This window comes from Pituophis catenifer, unplaced genomic scaffold (assembly GCF_029215685.1).
Source record: "Pituophis catenifer annectens isolate HBS135680 unplaced genomic scaffold, rPitCat1.0.hap2 SCAF_1, whole genome shotgun sequence".
NCBI lineage: Eukaryota > Metazoa > Chordata > Lepidosauria > Squamata > Colubridae > Pituophis > Pituophis catenifer.
This window is the reverse complement of record NW_027256881.1, coordinates 277929238-277947950: the sequence shown is the minus strand read 5'-3', so window position 1 is coordinate 277947950 and position 18713 is coordinate 277929238. Positions and strand designations below refer to the sequence as shown.

At 35.8% G+C, this 18713-nt stretch overlaps 1 protein-coding gene across 11 annotated transcripts in view; it reads right to left on the bottom strand.

Moving 5' to 3' along the window:
- GPHN (gephyrin) overlaps positions 1 to 18713 on the bottom strand; it is a 242592-nt gene that overhangs the window by 160418 nt on the left and 63461 nt on the right. For all 11 annotated transcript variants that reach the window (XM_070937712.1, XM_070937721.1, XM_070937660.1 and 8 more), the window contains exon 3: positions 14940 to 14997. In XM_070937712.1, coding sequence (XP_070793813.1) covers positions 14940 to 14997 — 58 coding nt within the window. The remainder of the gene's footprint in view (positions 1 to 14939; positions 14998 to 18713) is intronic.

Genomic DNA, 18713 nt, shown 5'->3' with positions numbered 1-18713 from the left:
ACAAAAGTCCATATCCGTCAAAACTGACGGTTGACTGGAGTGAGAACAAGTAGGGGAATCAGGGGCCCGGCCCTGGGGTTCCTCGTTGGCCCTTCGCTCAGGAGAGACAGAAGAGGTTGACCACCCGATTCAGGACGACTGCTTGATTGCTCTCGAGCGGCTAAAGATTTCTGCACTGCATTTTCGATAAGAAGTTGAAGTTGCTCAGGGAGCAGTTGACAGGAAACCGCCGCTACAGGAGACGAAGTCGTAGGGGCAGAGGCGACTGGTTGTACCACCTCCTGAACAGGCGCAGCAGGCGGAGGAGGATCAGAAGAACCCCACAAGTCATAAGTAGAAATGGTCACCGGGCAATCACATAGAGACAACTGATCCGGTGTATCTGGTCTAGAAAGCGACCCAGGAGGTGGGTTATCAGCCACAGGAGCGGTCACCACGCTTTTTGCAGCAATATCAGCGCTCGCCTTTTCACAGAGCTTTGTTAAGACCTTGTCCCGACGCCTCTCAGATTTAGAAGATGCCCCATGTTTGCGTGCCTCTGGTGAGTCAACGAGGGGTCAGAAGATGTTAATGACTCCTTAGATGTCACATTTTTCTGAGGTCTGTCCTGAGATGCAGAATCTGGCAGGACATGGGCAGCAGTACTGGCTGAACGGCCATGTTTCGACTTTGCCAGGGCTTTAGGCATAGTTGCTAAGCAAGGTCTTGACCGGCAATATAGAGCTCCAGCAGGTAGCCCTTGATAGCACGGCACTTGAAGGGAGCAATAAACTCCACTGATTGGCAATAAGTATAATCAAGGGAGCATAAAAACTCCACCAGCTCTGTGTTAATAGACCAAGGGGGGGCATAAAAGCTCCACACACCAGGTGAAATGTCAATGAGGGAGCGTTAGAACTCCACAATCCAGCGCCTTATGTACTTGAGAGAGCGCAAACACTCCACAAGTCCAATGTCAAAACGAGATTCCTCTTTAGGCACTCAAAATGGCCACCACGATGACAAACAGGCAACAAAATGGCGGCCAGTCAATAGTGATGAGAAAGGTCCAACTTGGTTAGGAGCTGGTCTGGCGAGGAAGGCAAACAGACTGAGACCCAGCTTGCAGGAGCCTCACAGCTGACCGGGGGAAGAACGCAGGGCTGTGCGCCTTCAAACGATAATGACAGCCGGCCAGGGAAGCGGTCAGAGGGAGCGAGCCGTCGCCGATAAGAACACCCGACACTCAGCTGACAGGAGGGAGATCACAATCTTCACTCTGGCGAAATGCAATTCACGGCCGTAGACAACAGCCCGGAGCAGCGAGAAGGCACAGGGCACGAAAGGCAAGCAGTCACTAAATCAAAGCTCCGCTGCAATAAGAAAAGCAGGGGCGGCTAGCCAGTCGAATCAAAATGGCCACTGCAAACGCCAAGGAAGAAAAAACTGCCTCCGTTTGCAGGGACAGCGGCCAAAGCAACAGAAAGGGAAACAGCACAAATTAGCTTCCCAATGGACCGAAGAAGGAGTCCTCTCCCTGGAGGAGAAGGAAACTTGACCAATAAATATCCCCACCAGTCACAATAGTCAGTAAGGGGGCATAGACAACTCACAAAGTCGAATGAACCAGTCCAAAGTCAGGCAAGCCACGAGGAAGAGAGAAAAAAACCATAGTCGAGCAATCCAAGGTCCAATAATCAGCACACCAGAATACAATTGAAGTCAAACAGTCCAAGGTCAAAACCAGCAAAAAACACGATCCAGAGCAATAGGAAAAAGGAGTAGAAAGACAGAGTCAAAAACCCACACGCTCGTTCAACTGAAGGGACTGAGTCAAAAGTTGCCCGGCAACAAGGGCAAGCTTTAATGTTATTGGCTGACTTAGTCCTTCAGCTGATTGGGCGAGTGCTACCCACACTGGCTGCTGTCTCCACCAACAATGGAGAATGACAAATTTTCTGGCCAGTTACTCCTGTCGGTATCATGCCGTCCATCACTCCTCCTCCTCCTCCTCCTCCTCCTCCTCCTCCTCCTCCTCCTCCTCCTCCTCCTCCTCCTCCTCCTCCTCCTCCTCCTCCTCCTCCTCCTCCTCAGCTTTGCTGATATTGGTTTGAAAGCTTCAGCAGTGTTTGAGAGTCTGCAAACTCTGCAGGAAATCCAGTTTCCAAAGTGCCTTTGAATTTCTCCAAACTGACTTAGAAGCACACATTTCAATTAAGTCAGATCTCCTTGAAACTGAATCAGACATTTGAAGTTCTATATAGCACATTAAATGACACCTAAATACAAATGATACATTTTTATGATTTCTTGTGTGGTCACTTATAATAGTCTGTACACCTCTCAATTTAAATCAAGTCATACAGCTAGCCTTCTGTCTTTTCACAAACTGCAGAAGGATACAGTTGGAAGGAGTCATTTAGGCCACTAAATCCATCCTCTTCCATACAGAAACCTAAATTAAAACATCCTTGACAGGTAACTTTATATCCTTCTGAACACACTCACTGAAGAATAACTGATCACTTCAGTATTCAGTGTTCTACTGCTCTCTGACAATTTTTTCTTAACAACCAATCTGAAATGACCTTCCTGTAATATTAAATCCATTATTTCATGTCTTGCATTCTGGAATGATAGAAAATAGTCTTTACTTTTCTTATAGTTAGAACCTTTTCAGTTACTTGAAGATGGCTTTCATAACCACTCTCAGTCTCTTCAAGGCTAAGTATTCCCGATTCCATCAATATATCTTTACCAGACTTCTTTTAATCCTATATTTACTCTCACTCCTTTTCCTCTTTCAAAGATATGCCACTTGATCTTAATCCTTCTTGATGTGATACTCCAAATTTGACACAATTATTTGATGTGATGTTTGACCAATGTAGAATAAATTAGAATACAGATAGTCCTTGTCTTAGTACCACAACAGAAACAGGAAATTTCATTATTAAGTGATGCAGTCATTGTTGCTGGTATCCTTAAGATTTATATTGACTGTTTCCCTATGACTATCATTAAGTGTTGTACCTTATGATTCTTGACAAATGTATCTTTTCTTTTATGTACTCCGAGACAAATTCCTTGTGTGTCCAATCACACTTGGCCAATAAAGAATTCTATTCTATTCTATTCTATTCTGTTCTGTTCTGTTCTGTTCTGTTCTGTTCTGTTCTGTTCTGTTCTGTTCTGTTCTATTCTATTCTATTCTATTCTATTCTATTCTATTCTATTCTATTCTATTCTATTCTATTCAGCAAAATATTACATGATTGACTTGCAACCTTTCCAGCCAACTTTTTCCATTAGCTTTGCTTGTCTGAAACAATCTGGGATGGTTGCAAATAGTGAGCATGTGACTGCAGGATGCTGTAACTCTTGTAAATATGCAACAGTTGCCAAGTGCCTGAATCATGATCATGTGACCACAGGGATGCTATGACAGTTGTAAGTGCAAGGACTGCTCATAAGTAATTGTGAATCTTTTATAATCAACTACATTTTTATCACAAGTACTAAGTGAAAAACTGCATTTCTCTCTGTAAATTTCATTGACATTTTAAACATTTTTCTAAGGCTAAGCTATTAAAATTATTTTGAATTTTATTTCTATCTTCTAGAGAATTAGTTGTTCTTTCCAATTTTCTGTCACCTTCGAATTTGGTACATATTATCAAGTGCTGGGGAAATCAGGAGATTCAGGCAGTTCAAATGAGTATAAAGATATATTGCAAGCTTAAGCTCTCTACAAAAACCTGAACTTCAAGGGAAATTAGTGGGAGTTAAGAATAGAAAGGAATTCAAGGTGGGCTGGATTTAGATCTCTTGTGGGCACGCAGGGACTCATGACTGATGACATGTTTGACCCCTCCTTCAGGCTCAGCCTGGTCATTTCCTACACATATTTTATCAACCAATTTTCAGAGTTATCTTGAAGAATACAATAGATAGTCCATTACTGAGCTTTATGGTATTTTTGGAAGGGCAGACTACCTGAGTGGAATGTAAGGATCTGTGCTCCTTCCTTCCCCTTTCCTCTTGACCTCCCCCATCATCAGGGCAGCCCAACTGCCAATCAAAGAGAAGTTCTGGATAAGAGGGAAGAAAAAAGGAAGAAAAGATGACTGCCAGGAAACCCTATAGGCCTTGTGAGGAAAGGGCTGAATAAAGAAGAGGTAAAGCCCAAAAAGCAAAAAAGAAGCAATCTGAAAGATAGACTGCCCTGAGGAAAATCAGAAGGTAGTTCGAGACTGGGGAGTTGTTTATTTCCCTGAATTTCAAAGCAAAATCCAGTGATTCTTTTCCATGAACCTTTCCTAGTTTCTTGGGAAAGTTTTAGCTGTTTATAAGAATTGTTGGGGAGACAGAAAAATACCCAGTTTTTCCTGCTCAGATAAAGGAGCTTTTTGCTTCATGTCCCTGGAGATGTGCTTTAATGTAAAGAGTTCAAATCTCTTAAATTCAGCAAAAGGGAAGTATTGGGACATCTGCCTTTATGTGACAGAAGACATGGTTTTCCCAATGTTAATTCTGCTTGAGATGAAGAAATGTGTATTCCTAGTCTGGTAAGTAGACTGTCATTCTTGTGAATGCAGGCTGGCATCACAACAATTGCATTTAAAAGAGTCCACACTTTCCAGTGATTCAGAAGGCTTATTGCTGCTTTCTATCAGCTTCATTTTAGGTCTCTGTCATGGGCAATCACAGAGAACTGCAACACATAGACTAAAACAGCTCTGTTTTCAGAGACACAGAAAATAGTTTTAAAGACATCAAGAAGTAGACTAAAACTGAGTATACACTGAAATAACTAATGGGAAAATGATTTGAAAATAATACCAGGACAGTAAAAAAATCACCAATAGTATAATTAATCTTGAATAATATTGATAATTCCAACAATAACAATATAACAAAGATCAGAATACCAACAAATGTAGCAGTAGTTTAAATATTTAAATGATTAGGATTTGGAAATAAAATGTTGCCTGGATTTTGTTCTTTCCTGTTTTTACGTAGATATACTAATGAACCAAATACAGAGTAAAAAATATAGAAAGCAGTGCATTAAGCATATCTTTACCATGTTCATTTCTGATAATACGATCACTGTTTCAATTCAAAACACTAACTAGGACTACAAATGAAGTAAAATAGCTGCATGTGTACATGATGGCAGAGAAAAATGGAAAAAGCTTTCAGAGCAATTGCACTAACCCTTCAAGGAAATGCAATTGCTTTACTATTCAATGAGGAGTGCTTCACTCATGCCAACAGATGTTGCAAAGCCCTAATTTAAAGTGCTTTTGCACAAATCTAAAACCCTGTTGCGAAGGAAGCATCAAGTATGGCCGTCTGAATACATGTCCATATTAAAAGGTGAGAAGTAAAGTAACAACTAAATAGCATGTATCCACATGAAAGTTGATAAAGGGAAATTCATATAGAAGCTCTTAATCAAACTTTACCCCTAGTTTTGTTGTGAAATTAGTATAGTTATTATTTTATGTGAGTAACCAAAATAAATATCTTCAACCATTGCTGTGGTGTCGGGCAGGAAGTGTAAACTTGATTATGATTGCCAATGCTCCCTGCCAGCTTCTCACAAGTAAAGTCTGTGCTTATGGGAAACTGGCAGGGTTGGTTGCAAGTTCCTTGGGAAAGTCTCCAACCTGTGCTGAACCTCTTGTACACATTCTTATTGACCTGAGTCACAGCCCTTGCATACCCTTCCCAATCTACAGAGTACAACCCTGCACATTCTTCCTAACCCATGTCTTTCCTGACTAACTTGTCACCACACGTGCACTCCCATGTACTCTTCGTGACCCGTATCATTCCAACTGCTTTTTCTGACAAGTGCAGCATCTCTCATGCAACCTTCCTGACCTCTGTGGCACCTGTTTACCATCCCTGACTTGTGTAGCACCTCTTGCGAACCACTCACACAAGTCAGTGGGGAAGCTGGAAGAAAGTTGGAATTGTAAATAGGCACATAAATGGCTGCTGCTGGGTTGGGGAGGGAAGGAGGAAGAAGAAAGGAAAGAGGGAATAAGGAACAGGAAGGGAGGGAAGGAAGGAAGATTTCCAATGGTCCCTGTCAGCTTCCCACAAATAAAATCAATGTGGAAGACAGCAGGAAGTCAAAAATCACTTCTGCTCCCACTGATTTTTTTTTACTCACCCATGGTCATTTTGTTTCTCTATTTAGGTAAGGAAATATCCCTGAAACAATGACCATGGACTGTCTAGTAGGGACATAAAATTATACTAGTCATATTCCTTTACATATTTAAGAGCTCTAATAGGTCAATTTGGTGAGTCACTACAAGTTCTTCCATCCAGGAAAGTGTTCCCACCTGAAATACTCATGAAAAAAAATCTGGAATAAATTATTTGAATTGCCAATTTTTGCATCTCATTAAGTTGCTACCATATAATTTCTATAGGGTGAAACCATGCCTTTAAAACTTTTTTTACGAAGCACAAATTATCCTCCTGGAACATTACAGGTTTCAAAATACATGCTTTTCAAAGTGAATAGAAGCAATTGGATGTTAAAAAAAACAAATTCTAAGTCCAGTCTGAAAGGATTTTTTTTATATTTAATGAAGCAAGATCAACTTTGGAAATTATTATAGAGTCTCATTTCCTGTTTTTACTTCTTTCTCCCACTCTCTTTTCCCCCAACACCTACCACTTTTGGCTTTATTTTACATCTTGTTTTAAGCCATAATATTATTTTTCTAATTAATTCACATGAATTAAGACTCTTTGTCCCCTTTTAATTCATTCAGATGACTGCATCTTTCTTCCAGTTGATAGTCCTTCTGCAAGAGGTGACCAGGCTGAGCTCAAGGGGCCATCAGTCTTGAATCCCTTCACACCCAAAAGAGATCTGAGTCAGACCACCTTGAATTCCATTATCTACAATCTCTTTGCCTTAACCATTAGTTCAGATTCTTATAGAGACCATAAGCTTGCAATAAACTTACATATTCTTTTGAAGTGCCTGAACTTCCTGATTTTCCCGTGCTTAACACCAGAAGCTGATTTAGTCCAGCATTTTGTATTACACACAGCTCATATCCAGGATATAAGAATGATAGCCTTCTTCCAGTGTGGTTCCTTAGCAACTGGTATTTAAGGCATGCTTCCTTATTTAGGGGTTAGTTCAGCCATCAAAACTAGAAACCATAATTATTGCTGTATGTTCCAGAATTTGTCTGGGCTCAATTTAAAATCACAACAATTTGTAGCTATCCCCACATAAATGATTTCCATTGTTTTTCTAAGCATAACATAACTTTTTAATAGATTCTAAATTCTAATTTTTCTAAAATAAAGATTTAAAAAGCTCCCATTTTCAACAGCAGGAGTTCTGAAACTGAAAAATCCTGGCACCCTGATCAATAGGCAATGCACTAGTGACAGAAAATTAATAATAAAACGAAAAGTGAACTCTTTATTGTAAATGCAAAATTACCAATTTTCAAACAGAGAGCCTGTCTGTTGTGTTTAAAGGTACTGCATTAGAAGCTAGGAGATCGTGACTTCTTTCTCTTATCCCTAGAAAGAAGGCAATGGCAAACATCTTCCAAAAATCTTGCGAAGAAAACTGCATGGAGTTGTTCACATCACCAGGAGTCAACACTAACTCAAAAGCACACATACACATATAAAATTAATTAATTAAATAAATAAATAAATACATACATACATACATAAATACATACATACATACTTGAATTTCACAATTATTTGGAATATTAATGCTTAAATAAACAAATCAATGTTCAATTACTGGGATTGGGTTGTTCTTTGGATAAAAGTTCAATATCTGGAGCAATTAGTGTTACGTGTAAGTGTAGATTTCTTCTATTATTTAGCCTATTTCCACACTTGTTTTTTATTGCTGTGTAGAAACGAAAAGTTCTCTTATAAATATATGTTGTTGCAAATGGCATACCCAGTGCTAAAGTAGCAATTTCAGTACATCAGTTTTAAAAACTCTCACCAGCAATTAATATGTTCTACATTAGGAAATATTGTTTGCAATACAAAATCAACTAATTTTAATTTCTTAAAACTTGTGCTTTAAGAAGCGGCAACAATATCAGCAGCCTTGGCATTTATTTAGCTTTTTCTATCCCCCCCCCCTTTACCCCCTTCCTTTTCTGTACTATTTGCAGTTGTACTAGTTTGTAACCAGTTATCCATATCTGGAAAAATATTCATGTCACATACATATTTATGGGCCTCATAAAAAGCCTATATAAAACTGGTATGCATGTGTGGAAGGGCACATATCTCAAATCTGTCTTGACAACATGATTTTTTTTCCATTTTGAATGCTTGGCCGAAGCCACTTGAACACCCAATGAATGTCCTTCTGCCAGCTTTCCTTTGACAATATGATTCCCAGAGGAAATTCAAAGCTAAAGAGATTTGAAATACACATGCAATTCTTTATTAATTCCCACTTGTGTTAATGAAGCTTACTCCTAAGTAGGTGTACAGAGGAAGAGATCTTATTAAACAGATCTCTTGGAGACACAAATACTGTCTGCAGTATGAAGTGAAGGAAATATGTCCCTCAATTGCTCTTAAGAGTTAGAAGGTTTGCTGGAGTTTGGGAATAGACAAGGAGTTTTGTGTTCATGTATGTGACAACAGAAAGGTAGCCAGTAGCCTCCTGAATGGATGCTTGCAAATGCTGCTAATGTATAGTAATTGAGAGAGGAAGATCAATCTCAAGGTAAGAGCAGATGGCTTACACTGTGTTGGATTTTTTGTTTGTTTGTTTGCTTAATCCATCGTGAGGTTTCCTTCCCCCTTAGTCCCACAGATCCCCTTCAAGTCTTTGTGGAATCCGAGGGTTCCACGGAACAAAGTTTGAAAACTAATACTCTATAACATGCATGATTAACAAACAACACAGAATTTCTACCTATTTTGAGATATTGTTCAGTTCCTAACATTTCTCAGTATCGGAACAACAATGTAAACAATATATCACAGATTCATATAAAAGCACTGGTACATCAGCAGCATTTTATTTTCAATTCCATTTTGTGATTCCTAGTAACATACTGGGATAAGAATTGTCATTTTACTGAATCATCATTTTATTGAATATGATGCAAAGTAAAAATAAATGAGCCCTTTTCATAACTTCTTTTCCTAGTCCATCTCTTCTGTTTAGACTCTGTGTATGTGAAAATTCAGACTTTTTGTTCAAATATATATAACCTAATGTAAACTATACATTGCATTAAATTATACTTACTGGCTCAAATCTTATTCACCCAGTTTGGAAATATGCCTTTGTAGTACTCTTCATGGTCGATTTCAAATGCACCACTAGAATAATTTGATGTTGCTAGAAAGCCTAACTAATTCATGTTCACCCTGATGTCAGATAATTTATAAGCAAATTAAAAAGTATTGGTTCCAATTTAGATATTTATGAATCTAAAGAATTTGTACTATGCAAATTATACTCTGTGATTTGGAAAACAGTTAAGTGTGTTCTCCAAATCAAGGCCCTATATGTGTAAGTTAATTTATCTCTAATGACATGATGCACTAATATAAACTGTGTTTTGCAACATGACAGAAATAGCAGTGTTCCATTGTTGGTTACCTACTTAAATATTTTGCAAACTGCAGAGGGTAGTTTGCAAATAACACTACTCCAGTTGTTGGCAAAAAGACCCATTGTGGATCTACAGACTACAGCAAACCAGGAAGTTTGCAATTGTTAATTCCTGAATAATTCACTATTGAGAATTACATGAGCAGTTCATTCTTGTAAACACTCTTCCATTATAAACCTCTCATTCTATATCTGAATCTATACTGTGTTCTCATTTCATGCTGCTAATTTTCCCATTACATTTAGAAACTTCATATAGGTCAAACTTATGTCAATTTTGGAGAAGAGCAGTATGTGGGAGTTGAATTTCTAAATAGGCATATAGAGAGTCATAGAAATAGCACTGAAGCAAATAGTCAAAAACAGTTACATAACACAGGACCAAAACATTCCTTAAACCTAGAAATGCTGGTAGTATTAAGAAAGAGACCAAAGTTGCAGCCTTCCTGACTCACTGTGATATAACAGGGAGAAGAAGAAAAGCATAATCAGATGTGCAAGATTCTGTTGTTATTATCTCCATAAAGTGTAGGTCTAATCTTCCTCAGAGTCAGTTTCCTGATCTGATCTACTTCAAAGGGCTGACAGGCTAGTATTTGGATCTTTAATCATCAGGAGAAACATATAAGTTTGTTTACATTCAATTATCAAAAAGCATGCTCCAGTGTTCTGAAAACCATTTTAGCACTGCATTTATTAATTTGGTTTGAGCCGCCTAACTCTAGAACAACTTTGTACAGCTCATTTTTTATTAAAAAATAAATAAAAAATAAAAATAAGGACATATGTCCAGACAAACCACATCTTAAACAAGCAATCAGGGATACTACATGCAATAAACCTTAAGGCCAAGAAGAACAGTCAAGAGTTTTAAGGACTTCTAGAATATTATTAGGGCAGTAGTACATGGAAATCTGGGAAAATATCTTTTCAGAAAACATTGGAATGGAATAATGTCATTCAGATGGCATTATATTCCAACCCTGCCAAATCTTACCATGGGAAAGAAACCCTAGGAATTAGATGATACTTCCAATAACATAGCCCTATGTCATGACAAGATTTATAAGTGATAAAGAGCAGTTTGAACTATAACTGTTCAAAATAGATTGTAGCTCCCGAACTAATTCTGAATCTGTCTAATGTGCATTAAAATCATTTGTCTATACGTAATAACATGTGCAGGATGACATAATCCTGAAAAATGCCATACCTTGCAATTTCTATCAAGCCTGAAATAGTATACACCATTTGTATAACCACATTATTGAAATTTGCTGCTAAGCTGGTGCTTGGAGATGTACAGACATAAATTGCTTTAAAACAAAAGAACCTGATAGAAAAAATAAAGTTAATATTTTGGTTTGGCTGAAGTAGATTTAATAATTTAGTATTTAAACTGATAAAGTGATAATTTACTCAAACCAAGATGCTCTTATTAAATCTGCCATATAACTCTATAAGAAATTATATTAAAAAACTAAAAAAAATTATTTACAACAAATAAAACAATTTAAAATAATACTCTTGTTCTATATAATGTTATGTTCATCGTTAAAGCTATTTGTGCCAAAAACTCACGCCTGAATAATTTCAGATTAGAATGAGAAATGATTATTCTAGATTTATTGTTGATACTAACCTAGTATCTGTTGAATATCACAAACTATTGTGGGGCAAAATAAAAAAAAAATCTGAATGTTCAATGCTAGATGTTAAGATTACTTTAGTTAACTTCCTGATCAATAAGGGAAATATTTGGGGAGAATAACTTTTTCTTGCCTTTTGAGATTGCTTCTCAATATTTTTTTTTTTAGTTCTTCATGTCATCTAATATTCAGAGCACATTCAGTCAGTATTATGATGGTGTGAGCATAAATCACCCTTTTTCAAGATGATGCCTTTCAAATGAGCTGGACTACAATTCTTAGTTGCAGTCCAACATACCTACAGGATGCCAGCCTTGAAGATTACTGGTTAGATTGTCCATTTGAACCTGCCTGAATCTTAATACCAAGGGGAAAAAACCATACTTGGATTTGTCATTAAAACATATCTGACAGAATTACTTTTTGACAACACTGATTTTTGATATGATAGCTTAAAACTTGGATAGGAAGGTGGGCGGCATATACATTTAATAAATAAATAAATGAAAACAATTATTTTCTAAATAATCTACACATATAATTACAATAAAATAATAAGAATTATAAAATTTGGGAGCATCAAATCAATATTTAAAGAAAGTGTGAGAAATTTCTGTATTAAATTTTATATATGTATGTGTCCAAAAAGGGGAAGAAGTGGTTAACATTCTTCCAATTGTCAGGCACAGATGCAATCTTTCCATATTAAAGAAGTTATACAGCTATTTCATAAATAGGCCAGATTCATATGTTAATATGTATAGAGTTACAATATCTACAAACTCAGTCACTGTTAATATTTTATTCAATACTTAGAATGTAACTGATACAGAAGTGTAGTCCAAGATGACATAACATTAAGAAATATATGATATCTTGGAGTAATAGTTTTGATAACTCCAAAAAAATATTACTCTTAAACATGTTGCTGGGATGGATGCCAATAATCTCTGGCAAGACAATATTTTTCTCATAGGAAACAGTAATTAAACTAGTGTCAGTTTGTAAAAATAATTTTCCTGTACCATAAAAATAGATAGGGAGAAAGCACATTCTGCTAAATATTAATGCAACTATGTTTCCAGAGTTGCAAGTCAGAGCAACTCAGATAATAATGCCAAATTGTTAGATATCACTATGTCTTGAACTTGCCCTCAATTACTTTTACAAGTTTTTGTCAGTTTAATTTTGGCTACAGTGCATTACCAAATACTCTTTAACAAAATAGTTAAAAATTTTATATATTAAACCTGTTTTATTTAGCCTTAGTAACTTTTAATTTTAATATTAAATATTATGGTTTAGTTTGTTCTATGAACCTAGCCTGTTCAACTAGCTTACAATTCGGTGTATTGTGCAAGCTCTAAAAAATAAATTAAGGCAGTAACAAAATCAAGTATATGGATATACCTAGCATATCAAATTCAAGATAAGAAGAGTTAATAAGATACACTACTAGTATCCAAGCAGCTGCTAATCAATTATTTCCTTTAAATACTGTAGCCTGTTTCCATAGAAACATATAACAATACAAAACCTCATATTAAGAATAAAAATACATAACCCTGAAATTTTTAGGGAATTAAATAATATGGAATTATTAATAAAATATTTGTTCATGAAATAATAAAATATAATCTTCAAACAAAACATTGGTTCTCTAGTTAAACTAAAAAAAAGCTATAATATTTTTGCGTACTGGGGTCCAGGAGTCTCTGTATAGATTTCAACATTTTCACTGAAGTGTTTTACACACACACACACACACACACACACACATACACACACACATACTTCTTTCTACAATTTCTTGTACTGTGAAAAATTTGTACTACATTATTGTTGCTATTGTTACACCTTTTTGCCTGATAAAATTCTCTGAGTGGTTTACAAAGGTAAACTGTTACTAACAGTAACATTAACATTAAAAGCCATATGAAGCAAATATTATTAAAATATATGTCAGTGAAATGAAGAAGTTTAAAACCAAAAATTAATTACAAAACTGTTTAGAAGCAGCAGGGCAATGGCTTAGGTTAGCACTGAAGAAAGAGAAACAGGTGAGCTAATTTTGAAGAGGACATCATTCCATAGGTATGGTCCCACTGTTAGGAAAATACATTTCCATGTTATCCATCCACTAATTTCATATATAATCCTTTAATGGAGGTAGCAGGATCTTGTGCACACTTTAAATGTAAATAGGCAACATGATTTAATTAATAAGAATGGTTTTCTGATTTCACAAATGTGTATTTGGAAAATTTCTTAGAACTAAGTTTTCCATTCATAAGCTTTTGTGTGGATCTCTTTTTTAAAAATCATTTTTCATTAGATTATAGAATAAGATACAAAAATATGAAAGCAAATAATAAGACACAATGGGGAGGAAAAGGGGAAAGAAAAGTGAGGAGGGGAGGAAGAAAAAGTGTTGACTTCTGACTCTCTCTGTTGCAGTGCATTTGTATGGATCTCTTCAGCAGCATGTATGCTATAAAATTCTATTCATAATTTACATGATTAACACTGTTTAGTGTTAATCAGATTAGATTAGCACTATTATATTAACACTGTTTTACTTGCATTAGAACTGTTAGACTAGCACTGATGATGTTACCTAGTTTGGGTAATGAAACATCTGCAAGAAAACAACCAAGCTCAGAGACCCTTCATTTCAACCCTGACCTACAAATGTTCTCCTTTATTGGTAATTTATGTTATCTTTGAAGCAAAAACATATTTATCTTGACTGATGTGTAATAGTGTGGACTTTATGGTGAAGACATACATATTTAATTTCAGAGAAAAGAAATTAATGCAAATTATATTACCCAAACCTAACTTTTAAATTAGCTTACATTTGTTAGCTTACATTTGTGCTGTTTAATTGAGTAAAGACACAATCCACATAACTATTTAAATATATATCAATCATATACTGGTATATCAATTACAGGTAGTCCTCAACCTACAACCACAGTTGAGCCCAAAATCTGTTGCTAAGTGAGACAATTGTTAAGTGAATTTTGCCCTGTTTTATGACTTTTCTTGCCACAGTTGTTAATTGAATCACTGCAGTTGTTAAGTTAGTAACCCGGTTGTTAAGTGAATCTGGCTTCCTCTTTTGCTTGTCAGAAGGTCGCAAAAGGTGTTCACATGATCCAGGGACACTGCAACCATCATAAATATGAACCAGTTGCCAAGCATCCAAATTTTGATTACATGAACATGGGGATGCTGCAATGGTCATAACTGAAAAATGATCATGTCACTTTTTTCAGTGATGTTGTAACTTCGAACAATCATTAAATGAACTGTTTTAAGTCGAGGACTATCTGTATAGATTGTATAAATCAATTGTTCAACTCATTAATTGATATTTAAATCTAATTTTGCAGAAATATAAGTAAAATAAAGAATATTAACTCTTATATCCCAATATTATACTAGTTGTTAAAAGAAGCACTTAATTTCACTAATGCAAGAATCATTGTGATTTCGTTAAAAAGGACTTTAACATGTGGAAGTAAAATACATTCAAATACTAAAACATTTACTAGTTAAATTAAGAATTATGATATTATGTTCATAATTATATATTATTTACAAATATAATAAAGAATTGAGCAGTAGCATAATTAACACTATACCTTGATTTCTTCTATCTCATCTGGCACTATCTTGTATGCAGATACAGTTCCACCTAATCTGAAATTTGGAGAAGAAAATATTCTCAAAACCAGTAGCACAACAGTCAACATATGAAGAAATAAATATGTTAATATTAACAACAAAAACAATCTTTGCCATTAACAGCTAGGATGAAACTTGGCTGGCCAAGGAATTATGCATAGCAGCAAGAGCGTACAACTTCTTGAAGAAAATAAGTGAGGCTTATATGTTACCAGATGTAGTGGGTGTTTTTTCACAGAAAAGTTTAATGAGGATCTTACTACAATTAGGTTTGAAAAGTTGAATATATATATTTGCTGAATTGCTTATTTGCATATTACAAATGTTTCTTTACCATTTTCTTTTTGACATGTGCAAGCAGCAGATGTTAATAAATAGTACAAGCAGCTTGAGTATTATTTAAGTCTTATGTGTGAAAATACATTGTTTGCCATTTCACTCTAACAATATCAAAAAATGGAGGCTCAACTATAACCTATTAATATTACTAAGAATACTTGAGTAGAATTCAAATACCATAGTATGTCTCAAATGTCATGCTTTCTATTTAAGAGGTCTTCCATATTTACTCCATATAAGATTCATATTCAGAATGTTTGCCCAACACTATGGCAGTGGATCACTGTATCCCTTCTGTACCTTCTTGGTCAAAATCTACAACTATTCCATGAATCTTGAAGATTTAAAGGATAACTTCCCTAAAATTTCTCCTATGCTACAGATACACAGCAACATGAGACTTCTGAAGTACTTACAGATAGTTTAAGAGTTATAGCCACCATGATATATACTGAAAAAGTTACAAGATCTGTTCTAGAATGTCACATTAAAATGGTAAAGAGACTTGTTTTTCAGAATACTATGCAATAGCTCCAAAATACTATTAAACCGTTGTTTATGACTTCTAGTAAGCCTATGCTAGTCTTATCTGGTCATACTCCCTATACGCCTAAATACTTTGTACCTGGAGTGCTATTGCTTCATCCAGTTCACCTGGCAACCACCTCTAGTTCTAAGAAACACTTTGTGTTCTCCGAATCAATTCTTGTTAAGTCTTCTTAGAGGTCTTATTCTTGTAATTTTCCATATGCTGAGCAAGTTGAAATCTTCCAAACCAAATCCTTGTTCTTTACTACTTATTTTGAGTGAGTCACACATAATCTAAGTTAATACATTTCTTCATATCTTCACTTAAATACATAGCCAAGATACACCTACCCACCCCTTAAATATATATGATAAATACATAAAACAAAGGTATGGTTTAATGGGCTTTGGAATCTGCTGAATAAGGATATGCCGTTGATGGTTGAGGAGAGTCAAAGGCTGGGTAGACTGAGGTAGTTCTGTCAGTGGGATAAGTAGGGGAAAGGAATGAAAAGAAAATGAAAGTGACAGATTGAAGGAAAGAGAGAAAATGCCTTTAGCAAAATGGGATTGTCATTCCATTGTAAGAAATTTGTTCAAGTATTGTGCTATGAGGATTGTAGTCCATCTTTGTTTTATAATCCTTTTCTTGTTAAGTTAATCTTTTTTTGGCCTCAAGTGATTGTCTCCTGCAAGCTTATGTGATTATTTATTATATTTTTATCTCATTTTACTTCTAGTCAACTCAAAACAGCATGCATTATCTAATGCTTCTGCCTTCTATTTTGCTCACCACAGGGAAAATGATTTGGGTTGGACTGAGAGAGAATGACTGGCCCAAAATCATCCAGCTGGTTTTTATGTTCAAAGGAGGACTACAATTCATGGTTTACTGTTTCTAGCCCAACTCCTTGTCACTATATCATACTGGCTCTCAAAAATTGGACTCGAGGGTTCATCATTTTTCATATTTTACTAATTAACTGTGCACAATACTATGGATGTTAATACTGAGTTTGAAACTAGTTACACAGACTACCAGGGGCAGGCACCAGATGACCAGTTTCATCCATTTTGGAAATGTCAGGTAGTCAGACGTTATTCTATGAGATTCAAGCAGTCTATCCTGAATTCACCTCAAGAAACTGTAGTTTAGATGGCCATACACAGTGCATTGGTAGATTTATTTATGTATTTATTTGATTTACAGAACTGTCCATTTCAGAACAGTGACTCTGAGTCGTGTACAAAGATTCAAACCACCATAACAATATAAGACCATGACACCTTATAAAAAGTAACCTTCCAACCAAAAAAGTCACATTACCAACAGAGCTGATCTAATTGCCTGGCCTGCATTCCTGGGAAACAGCCAGGCCTTCAAAGACTTATGGATCTCTAGGGAAATGCAGTTCCACAGGGCAGGCACATCTCAAAAGTTCAACAAGATGACCCCGTTTGATGATAGGACCTGGAGCATGCCTTTGCTACTGGACCTGGTGTGGTGGGCAGAAACAATGGGTGGCAGGCTGATCCTTTGCCATGTGGACCGCTTTAGGTGGTATCTAGTATCTTCAATTAGATATAGAAGACTATTGGGAGCCAAGGTACCAAAGGCCACTTGGAGATCAAGGAGGGCCGGGACAGATATCTTATCCTCATTTTGAGCCTGCCAATGGGAATATTTAAGAAAATCTCTTTATCAATGCTCAGTCAAGCTAAACCCTTTGTCCTCCTCTAACAGCATTCTAGGCATTTATTATTCTGTTTCATCATCAGACTTCTTCTGAAAATCAGGGAAGAGCCACATGCATACCCTGTTTCCCCCAAAATAAGACATCCCCTGATAATAAGCCCAGTTGGGCTTTTGAACGCATGGCAATAAGGCCAAGCGCTTATTTCAGGGTTCAAAAAAATATAAGATAGAGTCTTATTTTTGGGAAAACACAGTAGGTAATTCACCACAAGCAGGATCCAGTCCAACGACAAAAATCACCCTCTTATTTCTAAATAGTTACATTAACACTTTACTACAAATAATAAATATATGAATCTTTATACAGAAGTAATGATAAATGAATAATTATTATTATAAGAATTCCAGTAAACCAAATAAATAACCAGATAATAACATGGGTTTTATGTGTTCTTCTGGACAGAAGAGAGAGCTAGAGGATAAAGAAAAGAATAGAGCAGAATTTTATAACAGAAGCAATTAAACATATTTTTTGTTAATCTATTTGAAAATAGACAAACTTCTTGATAAAATGGATAGTATGTTGTAATGAAGCTATAGAACAAGAACATACTGAAATGAATAATTCTGTGATTAGTCTGAAGGGAGATTTAACGTGACAAGCAATGATATGGAGAAATAGAACATGAACATACAAATAGAATTGATAAATAATTTATTCCCTAAAGGAGATGTACAGCCATTGAACCAGAAAATGGATTTGGATCATTTTTTTATTACTGGGTATATAAAAGAATTTTGTTAAGGTCTTTAAGGATTTCACTGGAAGGATAAAACAAAAGGACAAAACAAATCTTTTAAAGTTCTAAAAGATTTGTGGCTACAAAAAACACACGAACATTTTTATTTATTTAACATTTAAGTGAACATACTATCATTTTTAGAAAAGAAGTTATCTAGCGATATTACCCAGTTTACATAATTGTAAAACCTTAGCATAGTTTAAACCATCATGTATGTTATATTTGTGCAACAAACTGAGCCACTAATTCATTTTGAAAACCTTACTAAATGAGTCACCTCAATTCAGTGTTAACAGTCTAAAAATAACTTCATCCAGCTTTACTGTTGTCATTTACAAAAGTCCTCAGATATCATTTCAATTAAA